Source organism: Lissotriton vulgaris, chromosome 12, assembly GCF_964263255.1.
Source record: "Lissotriton vulgaris chromosome 12, aLisVul1.2, whole genome shotgun sequence".
In the NCBI taxonomy this organism is placed as follows: Eukaryota; Metazoa; Chordata; class Amphibia; order Caudata; family Salamandridae; genus Lissotriton; species Lissotriton vulgaris.
In genome coordinates, this window is record NC_141700.1 from 739,615,291 (window position 1) to 739,628,483 (window position 13,193).

The 13,193-nt window shown below is 41.5% G+C and overlaps 1 protein-coding gene across 1 annotated transcript in view; it reads left to right on the forward strand.

Annotated features, from left to right (window-relative positions):
* LOC147678475 (vomeronasal type-2 receptor 1-like) overlaps positions 1 to 13,193 on the forward strand; it is a 128,479-nt gene that overhangs the window by 80,581 nt on the left and 34,705 nt on the right. The window contains exon 6 of the mRNA XM_086945653.1: positions 3,300 to 3,527. Coding sequence (XP_086801779.1) covers positions 3,300 to 3,527 — 228 coding nt within the window. The remainder of the gene's footprint in view (positions 1 to 3,299; positions 3,528 to 13,193) is intronic.

Sequence of the window (13,193 nt, forward strand, 5' to 3'; positions counted from 1 at the left end):
GTTTGCACTGTGCCACGTGCAGTTCACGTAGTGTAAAGTAGCGCAAACTTCGCAAACTATGCAAGAGTAGTGTAGTGCTTTGCCCAGGGTTAATTCCAATATATGAAGTGTTTTGGAGAAGTTCTTGTTTATGTTTACCAATATGTAAGAAATTTCCATATATCTTCACAAGTAAGTTAGTATTACTCAAACATTTTCTCCACCAGATTAAGCTTAAAACTAATGCCATTCATAAATATAGTGTGTCCGATTCCTTTAGTCATGAGGGACCCTCTCAAAAAAGAATTAGACAAATAAAAAAATTCAGGGGTGATTTAGAAGATTTTATCTGCTGAATGGTTGGCCCCTATTGTCATCACCTCTAAAGAAGGGGGTCAGAATATTTGTTTATGCATTGATTGAAGAGATGTAAACGCAAATATTTGGCTATACAGGCACCCTCTACCAAAAAACAATGAAATGTGGAGCATCATTCAAGGAGCAAGCTATTTCTGTGTAATAGATCCTTCGTCTGCCTACCCCCAGGTCCCAGAAACTACTGCCTGCCCTTAAAAAATGAAAAGAAAACATTTCATTTTTAGTTTTTTAAATGCATCACGTTTTCATTTACGGAAAACAGGCTGCAATTAAAAAAAAAGCTGTTTTATTTAAAAGCAGTCCCAGACATGGTGTTCAGCTGAGCCCAGCAGGCCACCATACCTGGGAAGGCGAGCCATTCCTAACGGGGTCGCAAAATGGGAGTGGCTCAATAATATTCATGAGCCTCGCATTCTGCGACCCCATTGGGAATCACAAACAGTGTCAAGACACTGTTGTATATTCCAAATAGCAAGTCACAAATTGAAAGTCGCAAAAGTGATGCAATTTGAGAGTCGCTATTTGGCCCCATATTTATAAAGGTTTCTCACTTATTATGGATAACAAATAGATATTTTTTATAATGGATCTCATGAGAAGAATAGAGGGCTGTTTGCCTTGCACACTATGGACAAGCTTCGAAAGTCAGACCTTTCCTGCTGTAGGAATAATCCTAAACTTGGAGCAGATTTACAACTTTTCGGGGTTCATAAACAAAATTCAGTAGCATAACAAACAAACTATGACAGTTATTTATTTCCAGGACCAGTCATGCACATTATAGTCAGCAATGATTTCCAGTATGTGAAAAATCGGCCTATATTAATGCAATACACATAGAAATGTCTATGTTTATTATTTGTGGTTCTCTGCTAGGAAATAAATTTCACTGAAGAAAAGCAATTGATTGGAGGAAATCTTCTCATTCTGCCAATGCAGTGAATTACCAGAAAAGTTACTTGGAAACATGGGACTGTAAATGTTCGTTACTGTTTATCAACCACTCCGTTGCACCCACAATCCAACTGATAACTCTGAATTTGCGAATGCAGGGGCATATTATCAAGGGGGTTTATCTCCGCTTTTTTGGCTTTAAAAGCTTTAAAAGCCAAGAAAGCGGAGATAAAATTATCTCCCTAATACCTAGCTGCCGCTAACACCAGTTAGCGACAGCTAGTAGGAGATAGCGACTATCTTGGGCCCCACTTTGCATGTCAGTGATATTTATCATTAATGAGATGCAAAGTGGGCGTGCCAAGCTGTTAGAGACTGAAAACAGTCGCTAACATCGCTATCTCCTATTACCAACTTTTGGAGATATTCGCGATAAGCGGGAATATCTCCAAAATCTAACACCTGCCCTGAGCAGTTCTTAGCCATGTTATCCAATGGGAGGTGGATAACACGGCTAAGAGCATTAGCTCGGTAATGCATGAATATCGCTGACTTTTCAGCGATATTCATGCTTTGCGGCGATTTTTACCGCATTTGCGTTAAACCTTGGTAATACCAAGGTTTATTTGCGGTAAAAATCGCCGCAGCACTGCGGTAAATTTTTGTCTCTAACCAAGCAACAGCGATAATTATCGCTATTGCTTGGTAATATGCCCCGCAGATATTTAACCATCCCGGAGGAATTTCAGCAATTATAAATTCCAGGTGTAAGGGTAAAAAACATCAATTCTGATTTTGTGAATACAGCAGGGAATCAGCCCACTAACGGGCTATTTTCTGCACATTTAACCTTTAACAAGTTCACAAAAAGCTTTAATAAACAAGTACTGTCATGGGTAAAAGACAGCTTTTTAATCCATAGAATTTTTTCTGATGGGTTCATTTAAAACTGTCTGACTTGGGGAGCCTGGAAATCTGAGACAGGGGCCCTGGACTGCAACATACCAGGGAAATTCCAGGCACTTGTGAAAGTCCAGGGCCCCTCGCTCATATTCCCTGGCTCCCCAAGGATAATTGCAGTAGACACTGGGAGGCTTCTAGAAAGAGGGAAAGAGTGGGGGTGGGGAAGAGGGGGGTGGGGAAGAGGGGGGAGGTACAGAGACAGTAATTAGAGAGGGAGAAGATAAAAAAGAGAGAGAAAAAGAGAGAATTGATGGATGGAAAGAGAGAGAATGTGCAAGGAGATGAAGTGAGCTGGTCTGGTTTCAGAGTTTTTTCCAGGGCTGCTTTTGGTTCCTCAGTCAGCTTTGGAGATCAACCGGGTCTGCTGGATTAGGAGAGATCCCACATAAACCCTCCTGGTACAGGAATGTCTGCCTAATTAAGCGATCCATGCTGTTTCAGTAGGGATCATTTTGACGTGTACAGGAAGCACTTTCAGCAAAATGAATACTGAATGGGTCGCCATCTTTTTACTCCTTCCCTTCCAATTGGGAGCTGTGTGTGAGGGAAATAACTGATTTTCCCTGTTCTGGTTTGCCAAGCCTCACATGGTACACCACAGCATAGAAAATCTACAAATATTGGACCTCCTAGTGCAGAAAAGGTAGGGCCATATTATCAAGCAAGGGTGATACATTATCGCCACTTTTATCCGCAGGAAACTGCAGCTAAAGCGGCTATAATGGGCTTGATAATATTCCCTTATGAATTCCCATAGAAGAACCAGGTTAACACCAGAACCTGGGCTTCTATGGGAATTCACAAGGGCATATTATCAAGCCCATTATTGCCGCTTTAGCTGCAGTTTCCTGCCGATAAAAGTGGCGATAATGTATCGCCCTTGCTTGATAATATGGCCCGTAGTGTCTTCTGTCCACCCGTGGCAGTAACTCCCTTGCAGATCGGCCACAGCACAAATGACTCCATAAACATATTCATCTGATTCAGAATATCCCATGACCATATTTAAGATATTCAACCTTAAGGAACATCTTCATAAACCTGTGTGCTATTTCTGTCCTTCTTATGTGCGTTCCATGCTGCAGCTTCTCCATTACCTGAAGAACGTGCGATTTAAGAACAAACTTGGAGAGGAGATGTACTTCGACCAAAATGGTGATCCTCCAGCCACTTACGACATCATCAATTGGCAGTTGAAGGATGATGGCAATATGCACTATGTGAAGGTGGGGAAATTTGACTCCAGTTTACCTTCTGAGCAAAAGCTGTACTTCAATGCCAAAGCCATCCAGTGGAACCTGGAAAGAACTGAAGTAAGAAATGCATGAAAAAAAACAGACTTTCCTGCTCCCTAACCCAGGGTTCATTGGCACAAAACCTTCCACTCACCAGCTAGAACACATGTCTTTATTTGCTTTCTTGCATGGTTGGGGAACCTTCGAAATGTAAAATTACACAAGGTGACCCACCACACTTCAACAGTAAATAGTACAATGTAATGACTTTATATATGTGGTCACATAGACTCTCCAATTGTTCTCCCAAGAATTCCAAAGTCAGATTTCTTCTGTAAACAGATTCTTTTATTCACAACTGATGATTAAAACCAATAGCCAACGCGTTTCGTCCGTGACCGGACTTCTTCAGGGCTTTATTCAGAATTTTCTATATATTACAGCTTCACATTGGTCTTCCCACTTGAAATTCACATATTTTTCAGAAAAGAAATAACAAGAACCAGATGACCGCATGTACTACGAGACGCCGATACCGTGTTGACGGCCCTTACCGCTCTATCTTATTGGACTTTTTGGAAACTTGGTGTATTTGGAAAACATGGTTTCTTTATTTATTTTCTGAAAAGTACGTGAATTTCAAGTGGGAAGACCAATGTGAAGCTGTAATATATAGAAAATTCTGAATAAAGCCCTGAAGAAGTCCGGTCACGGACGAAACGCGTTGGCTATTGGTTTTAATCATCAGTTGTGAATAAAAGAATCTGTTTACAGAAGAAATCTGACTTTGGAATTCTTGGGAGAACAATTGGAGAGTCTATGTGACCACATATATACAGTCATTACATTTACTATTTACTGTTGAAGTGTGCGGGGTCACCTTGTGTAATTTAACTTGTAAAACAAGTTTCTTGTTTTCTAATTTTGGGATCTAGGGGATTGTGTCGAAGACCTCCAGCACCCACACATATGCATATTATAGGGATTTTGTCTCCAGTGCGGGCAAAGTAGCCTTAATCCCCTGTTCTGGCTTGAATTTAACCTTCGAAATGTACTTTATATGCTGACAAATAAGCACATATGGACAGGTACACAGTTTGAAAATCACACTCAAAGACTGTGGAAAATATTCAGGTTTAAAGTGGATTTGAAATATTATAAGATCAAGTTCCAAAAAAGCCAGAAAACCTAATACAACTTCACTCTTTTGGGATCAGCGGTCCAGGGTGGAGGTGTTAAGATTGGTTCTCAATATTCCCATCAGTAGTCAAAAACCAGAAAGTTATCACAGTGAGTTCCACACACAACGTAAAGGTCTTTTTGTAACCTGTAAGTCGAAATGGATACCTCAGTCGAGCAAGCCAAGTCTGTCTTTCATCTTTCTGAGGTTGAATCACTACGATTTGTTATCATCATATAGCATTATGTACCACTGCCGAGAACTACATCAGTTGTCAAATTCCCTCTCTCCAAGTTCTAGGTATGTGCTATGAGGAAGCTGAATTAATGCTGCTGAAACATTCCAGCAACAGACGACATAGCAGTCTAAATTAAAGATGGAAAAACAAAAAGAGAAAACATAAAATGCACGGAGATGGCTTGCACCAGCCAACAATAGCCCTCTGTCATTCTTTATGTTAAATCAACACACATCAGTTAAATATTCTAACACAGCCTCATGGTCCTCTGCCACTGGTTGTCACAGGCCCACTCCCTGAGTTATAAGTCTAAGATACAGGACCTTTTAGAACTGGTATAGCCTGAGTTAGAAGGTCTATGATGTTATTAGAATATTCCACCCACTGAGGGTAAAATGTTCTGCAATAAAAAAGGAGAAAGACAAAAGACAAGCATCGGGACGTTGGAGCAGAAGGTACTTCTTCGTCTTCAATCGAACCCTAACATCCCAATATACTAATAGCTAATTTTTTAGGTGTCGTGAGGCAATACCGTCTGTGATGCGTCCTATATAAATAGGATATAGTATTGTTGGATATAAAACAATCAAAAGATCCAACATTTATACTGGTTTTGCAACTTCATTGAAGTGTCATCATCTAGCATCACACAACTTTCACTTTTGTCGCAAATACGACATTGTACTTCTTGGGTTTCACACAACTAAATACCAGGGTCGGTATGGGACAAAAACAAGGTTGCTAAGAAAGAGGTCCACTTTTGCAAACCAGGCAAACCAGGCAAGTTTTGAACTTGTAAAGACACACTGTATGGGTATTTTGCAAGGTATGGGATACTATTTGGATTTAGGTTTGCTGTAGGCAGTACATGTGGTAATATCAGGGAAGCCAAAAGTCAAAACCGGCCCAATTGACCATAAAAGAGGTCCACAAACTGCTAAAAAAAAAAAATAACCCACCCACTGACTTGTCAGATTAGCCTATCGGGCATTGCCTGATTGCCCTGTAGGCCAGTCTGATGCTGCTAAATACACATCACTGGAGTGAGTTTGAGAATCCAACAGCAACTGCACGATTGTAATGGACCTCGGGAAAGATATTGAACCTATTCAAAACGAGTGGCCACATTGTACATAACAGTACCTAATAATACAAAATTAGAACAAAGTATCTCACAAAAATATAGTCATACTTTATAACCAAAACATTACTGTCAGTGTAAGTTTATATGTAAGTGCTTGATGAGGAGGGATCACATATTGTAATGTACAAAATGACCTAAGCAATGTGTGACCAGCCTGCATAACATGGTGGTTTCTATAACTAACAAATGCTCCTTGCTAATTTACCAGGTCCTATTTGCACAATTCAGAAAATCATCTCGGTGTACCATCTATGTAACTTAAAATGTAAAAAAATGAAGATTCTGCTTGAAACCCAAAGAGACCAATTCCCATTTATGTACATATTGCGCTTACGAATTCCGAAGATTTAGAAATGTCATGATTTCTCTACAGTGATAAGTGTGACGAAGGGAAAGGAAATTGAGAGTCACATTTACTAAAATTTCACTCAACGCAGGGTGGCAAGCAAAGGTGATTTGCAGTGTTGCAGGAAAGGGAAAAAGCACAAATGCTCCATAATTACAAAAATATGGAGCACTGTTGCTGTTTCTTTGCGCTGATGCACTATGTGCAACCTAACACAAAAGTAGGTTCCCTTAGACCTCAGTGCAAGGGTGCCTGCGTTATAGCCAGGATTGCTTTTGTGACGGAAGAAACACAAAAAAATCCTTAGAAGCATTTCCTTCATTCTATGTGTGCTGCACATGTGGAAAGAGGAAATAACAAGGCTAAATAAATATATGTGCATCTCTCTGGGGATAGCGTAGCATTTTGATACATTTCCAGGTTACTAGTTTAATAAATTTGAGAATGAACCAAAATCAATGGGTGGATAAATGGGAGCACATATGCTTCACCCATGGAATGCCTTCCAGCTTAAAATGTAGCATAACGTACGGCAAACAGTCGTGTTGGATTCCATTTCTTTATAAAGCAACGCGCGGCAGTGCAAATCGCCCAGTCTGTGGCTTTGTAAATATCAGTGAACCCTTCGCATTGCCCTTGCACCACCTTGTGCAAGGCAAGGGCCACTCAAATGCTTGATAAGTCTGGGCCTGAGTGTGTAATGCAAATATGATCACCATCCAAACTTCAAAACTGCTCTGGTCAGTCAAGTGGATGGTAAGTGGGCCCGGAAGACAATAGCAGTGATCTACAGCAGTGAGAAGGGTATGGTCTATCACTATAATGAGATGGTCAAACAGGGTTAGCTTTGATTAGTTGACAGGTACAGGACATTTAGAGGTCTGATGGCATGGATGAGAAAGCAAGAGTCTCAGTGGTGGGTTGACATCTGGCAGCCAAACCTGTGAAAAGTGAGTACAATGCATGGGTGAGGCTGTCTGTCTGCTGTCATTAATAATGCTGTACACATGAGATGAGGTGAATTTTCAGCTCAGTGAAGCCAGGGGATCAGAAGAATAGGGAGCTTCATAACCAAACCCCACTACATCAGGAGCCATGTATCATTGCTTACCCTACTGTGTGTGCTGTCAGACATCAACAGTGCATTGCCAGACGTAGTAGCTGCTACCCTAATGCCGCTTTTGCGGAGCCAGCCTACTGGTAGCAGTGACAGTGCTAGAAACAGAAAGCGAGCACTGTTCTTTAACAGCTATGTTTACATTGTGCAGTTTTCACCTTGTGGCCCTCCCATAGGCCTTCAGGAGCAAATAGAAGGCCATTGTGAAACCAAATGTGGGGCATGTGCTGGGACCTCACCGGCAGCATTGCAAATGTAGTCCATCAGAAGCCTCCTATTGGCTGCCGCAGGTTTAGGGACAGAGGAATAGAGTAGTTCAGGAAGGAAAACCTTCCACAGAGACCTATACCTGCTGTCCAGGGCCTGCTTTTGAACATCAGTTCAATTTGAGGCACAATTTAAAGACGGGTGCAGTTTAAGCCTCATTTATTGGCTCTGTTGCTGTGCCCCCCCCCCCTTTTACTTTGCTGACCTGTTCTTTCTGACACTGTTTCATTTGAGTCTTAGATATGTTGCACCTCCAGATATGCATCTCTCATCTAGAGGTCCACTCAGTCAGCTCATATGGTCCCATCTTCAGAGCAACACATAGGAGAAACAGGTACATATCTCACAACTGCCCCATTTAGGGTCTACATTTTCATGTTCTTTATGTAATATTTTAATTTTCCAAGTCTACCCATGTACGGATGATTTCCTGCTGTCGCTGTCTGTGGCTAGCAAACCTCCCATCTGACAGATGGGTACCAGCAGATCATTGATTTCCTCTTTTGGGCCCTTCACCACCATTGTGTTGTGACCGGAGCTGCGCCCGGGCCCAAGCAGCAATGATGCTTTGAAGTCCTTATCTTCTAGTTGGCACTCCTTCCTGACATTCCAATCCTCCTGAGACACCAATGTGGTACCCCAGGGTCAATCACACATTCTGGCAGACTCCTGGGCCCATGGTACTGTAAAAGGGTGCGGGGCTACTTAGCGTACCCCATGTTCAACATGCCCCAGTCTGCAAGGAAGAGTGGCATGTAGGGGCTCATGGGGGGCTTGGGGGTTGACTTTTTCCCTCCTCAACAAGCCTAGTGTAGTGAGGGATGCCTTTGGCCCAACATGGAGGGGATTGGGTCAGGTGGCTACGCAAGTGGTGCCCCTCAGCAGCTGATTTTTGACCCCAGCGGTGTCCTTATGTTCTGTCTCCGAGGACCACCATCGGCACAAAGCAAGGGGCCCGATAAGTGCCTGATGCAGTTATCCTCGGACAGAGCAGCTGCTATTGCCCTCAGTCATCCATGGCGTCCAAGCCAGATCTCTTGTTCCATTGTTATTAAGCAGAAAATGAAATATAGAACAATGGGGTTACTTAGTTTAACACTGGATTAGAAATATATTCGAAGTGGAAGCCACCAGCTTCTCTCTATACCCAAATACTGACCCATATGTACTAGGATAGTGGTTGCAAAAAATGCTAGCAAATGATGCATCAACGTTTTGCAACAATAATATAATTTTGCTAATCAACCTATTTACCATTTTTATTTAAATCTTGTTGTTGTCCATTCACAGTCTCACATGCCTTTATATAGTACTGCAACTGCATGTATCTGTGCACACCTGTGCACAGTCTTAAGGCCCGATTTAGATCTTGGCTGATGGGTTACCATCCCGACTGCTGAAATATCAATCTCATTATATCCTATGGGATTTTTATTTCAGCAGACGCTATATCCGTCGCCGTTGTGATAGAGTAACCCGTCCACCAAGACCCAAATCAGGTCCTTAGTTTCAATTATGTACTAACTGTATACAACATTACTTGATATCTCAGTCTTACCATGGTATGGTATTATAGGCATATGAATAATTTCTCTTTCATGAGCTACATAGGCATTTTAGTGGCTTGAGAGAGCAACAGAGAGAGAGAGAGAGAGAGAGAGAGATGGAAAGAGAGAGAGAGTGAGAGAGAGAGATGGAAAGAGAGAGAGAGAGAGAGAGGGAGAGAGAGAGAGAGAGACAGATGGAAAGAGAGAGAGAGAGAGGGAGAGAGAGAGAGAGAGAGATGGAAAGAGAGAGAGAGTGAGAGAGAGAGAGAGAGAGAGAGAGAGAGAGAGAGAGAGAGAGAGAGAGAGGAGAGTGATTCATTTCTGCAGTCCTATTTTCATCTCTTATCTGCCTTTATGTATTGATTCTTCAATCTGGATTATCTTGTCTCTGTGCAACTGGCCACTAACTATGTACAATGCTTATGCATAATGATGCTTCCTTATGTGGTCCTACTTTCTCTCTGAATACTACCTTAATGTAATGCAATCAGCACTGGTTTGCTATGGTGTTACTATCCTACTTAATGGATTTTTAATACATCCTCGTTTGTGTACCAGAGCAATTGAGAACAAATCCTTTAAATCTTTGGGTACTTTGACCATATCCCTGTGACAATTAAAGGAAGTAAGAGCAAATGAACCAACTTCCACTCATTAACCTCCAATCTCCACACTACTGGAGCTTCCACATCTCTCTTGTCCTCCCACTTCATGCTCCCAACTCACAATCCCCCCACCCTTTCTCTCCCCCACACCTTCCTCACCCCAAATGTCGCCCTCCCACACTAGATCTGATTTGCCACTCTTTCCTATCCGTCCCACATTGCATCTCTCAGTGTATCACTACTACTATCCTGCCCATTACAGTTGTACTAAATCTCGTAGCCTACTTATAACTTCTCAGAATCCCCCCTTACGCTACACAAAGGTCCTCCTTTGGCCAAGCACTTCTCTCAAGACTACTATCCAGTTGTTCTCTGTGCACGAGTCTGTGTCCTGCTGTGTGTGAGAAACAAGATGATATCTCACATATCCCTCCACACATAGGATGCTGTTATGATAAATGTTCAAGGTAGATCTGGTGATATTTTCAAGTCGGTTTATTCTGCAAAGGAAGACCTGCACATCTTCATGCCAGACACAGCTGGACCAACTGCTCACTGATGCCACAGGCATGACATCATCTTAGAACCATCTAAGGCATCATAAGAATGTAACATTTTATATATCAGATGCACCAACCCTACAACACCCTATATGATTGCTAAAGGCAATGTAAAAGGGTAAAAGTGCTTTGAGGTAACACTCGAGAGAATTTTGCTAAGTAAGTGACAGTGACAACAATAACTATTTTCTCTGCAGAGCTTTGCATTACATTTCTTGAGCTTTATGTTTTTAACCACTATAGTGTGATCCAGGAAGAAAACGAAGGCACATCTGTCCATAGTCTTATAATGCATTTTATAGACGATATAAGTATATCATTTCCAAATATTGTAGGCTTTTCTATGTATGTCAAATGTAACAAGTTCCCAATATCTACTTTGAGAATTAAATACAGGGGGGCAGAGTGCACTCAACAACAAGGTACAAGCAAGGATGCATGGTACAACCAAGGAGGGCTCGTTAGAGGAGAACATGTCTTCTAACAGGAATGCACAAATTAAGCGAATAAACTGATTAGAGCCCTCCTAGGTCCTCTCCAGCAAAATCCAACATTGTCTGCTGATAGAACATTGGGCCAGTAGTGCTGGGGAGACGGGGTAAGGTGGGGAGAGAACAACACAGCAGCACAAAAGGATAACTGCATTGTCAGGACATTGAAATGGCGCTATGAATTGAATTCTCACTAAAAGTAAATAACAGTACCTTAAAAGTTACTTAGTCATTTAAATGTTTAAGTGCCGCAGACTGATATTGCATTTTACCGGCTTCTGTAGATAAGGAGGCAGCAGGCATCAAGGTATTAAAGCTGTAAGCCCAAATGCAGGTAAATAATGGATGACACGATGCAGATATTTCAGAGGATACATGGAAGGTTAGTTAACAAAACTCTGAAAAAACAAGCATCGGTTAAGCCAATAGGGCTAGACATTGTGACCTTATGTCTTTTAGCCATGCTGTGCAGGATGGACTTCCAAAAGAGAAAAAAACGTTCAAATTGTAGGTGCCTAAAGAATAAGACAGATGCTTTTTTTTTCTTTTAGGGTACCGATCTGAGTTGGCTCGGTAACTAAAAAGAATACAATTAAATGTGCAACATCTATTTTTTTTTGTTTTTTAAAGTGAGCATGGGAGAAACCGGAAGCAACAGAGGGCAAAGGAACACTGGGGACACTGTGGTGGGGGAGGAAGCAGCATGGGATTGGTGGCGGGGTAACAAACACAGAAGCAACACAGGATGGGAGTAACTGGAAAGCAACATGGAGGGCAAAGTGGAAGAAGCAACATGGAGGACATGGGAGGGAGCGGCAATGATGAGACGCGCACAGGCGAGTGAAACAGGGAGTAGGGTGGGTAACAGACAGCAACATGGGCAGAGAAGTACACAAGGGAGACTGCTTGAAAACGCACAGCCTGTTGGAGTGTTCAACACAAAAGAAGAAGTGCCCAGCTAACAGGTTTCGCCTACGCGCGCTCTATTGGCGTAAATTTTTTTGCTGAAAGTCAGCAAAACAAAATCTCTATGGCATGGCCAGCATTCATCACCACATAGCACTTTTTTGTGTTTACTTTAAGCCATGTTGCAAAGCAGTCCGCAATACTGTATAACATTAACAAAGCCAAATAGCTCTGTGCAACAAAACTCTTATGCGTGTCTCCATATCTTTACTGCTTCTGCTCTCTTTCCATTCCTCATATAAGTTGCAAACATTCAGAAAGATGACAACCTCATCCTCGCAATTATGTAATCTTGCAGAAGAAACAGGAGTGAATGTATAGAATTCTTTTTCCTGAGAGAATAAGAGTTTATCCTGATCCCAATGAGCAACAATAATCATTTGATTAACAACTTACCTTGGACACTGGAGCAGTGTGCTGCCACTGTAAAGCACTTCAACACCTAGTCAGGGGTATAAATCACTATATGATTACATTAAAATACAACTGTAAGAACTAAATACATATGTATTTTTTTAACATTAGTGTTTAATTTACAAATGATCCATAACGCAGCAGTGACGGCTTACCTTTGAGATGAAATGCACACCACAATCTTAGGTATTACACAAAAAATAGAGTCACAATATCTACGTTTGGCTGCCAATGTTTTCAAGGGCAATAGGTAGAAGGCATTCATCACTGTATGTGTCTGTTAAATCTAATGGTGGCCAGTACTCTCCAAAGTATTAACAATGGAGAACGATCCCCGAGTGCTCGGTTTCAGAAGAAAGTGTATGAGTTAGCATACACTGCATTATAAGCGGAGCTGAACAAGAGGGACTGCACATTATGGTACTCCACAGTCAAAAGGGTGAGAGAAAGACACAGCTTAAGACAAACTTACCCAGGGAAAACAGTAAGCCCTCATTGGTGCTGATATCTCTTGCAAGTCATTTTCCATAAAGCAAGTCTTCAGCTAAATAAATGCACAATGACACAGTTGTAGAATTTACAACATTGCACACATTTTGCATGTGAAATTCACACATTTCACAAATGTAATGGGTGAATTAAAAATGTTCCCAGGCTTAGCTTCATAAGTACGAAAAACATTTAATTTCCCCACAAATTCAATCACCAAATTATAAAAGAGGGTAATCCCTCACAATTATTCCAATTCTCCAGCACCCCCTTTTTATTAAATGCTTGAATCAACATACGGGACATTTTCTCCCAAATCTCTAATACAATTCTTCCCACTTAGTAACCTAGTATTATTTTGTCAGGGAAAATGTGATGAA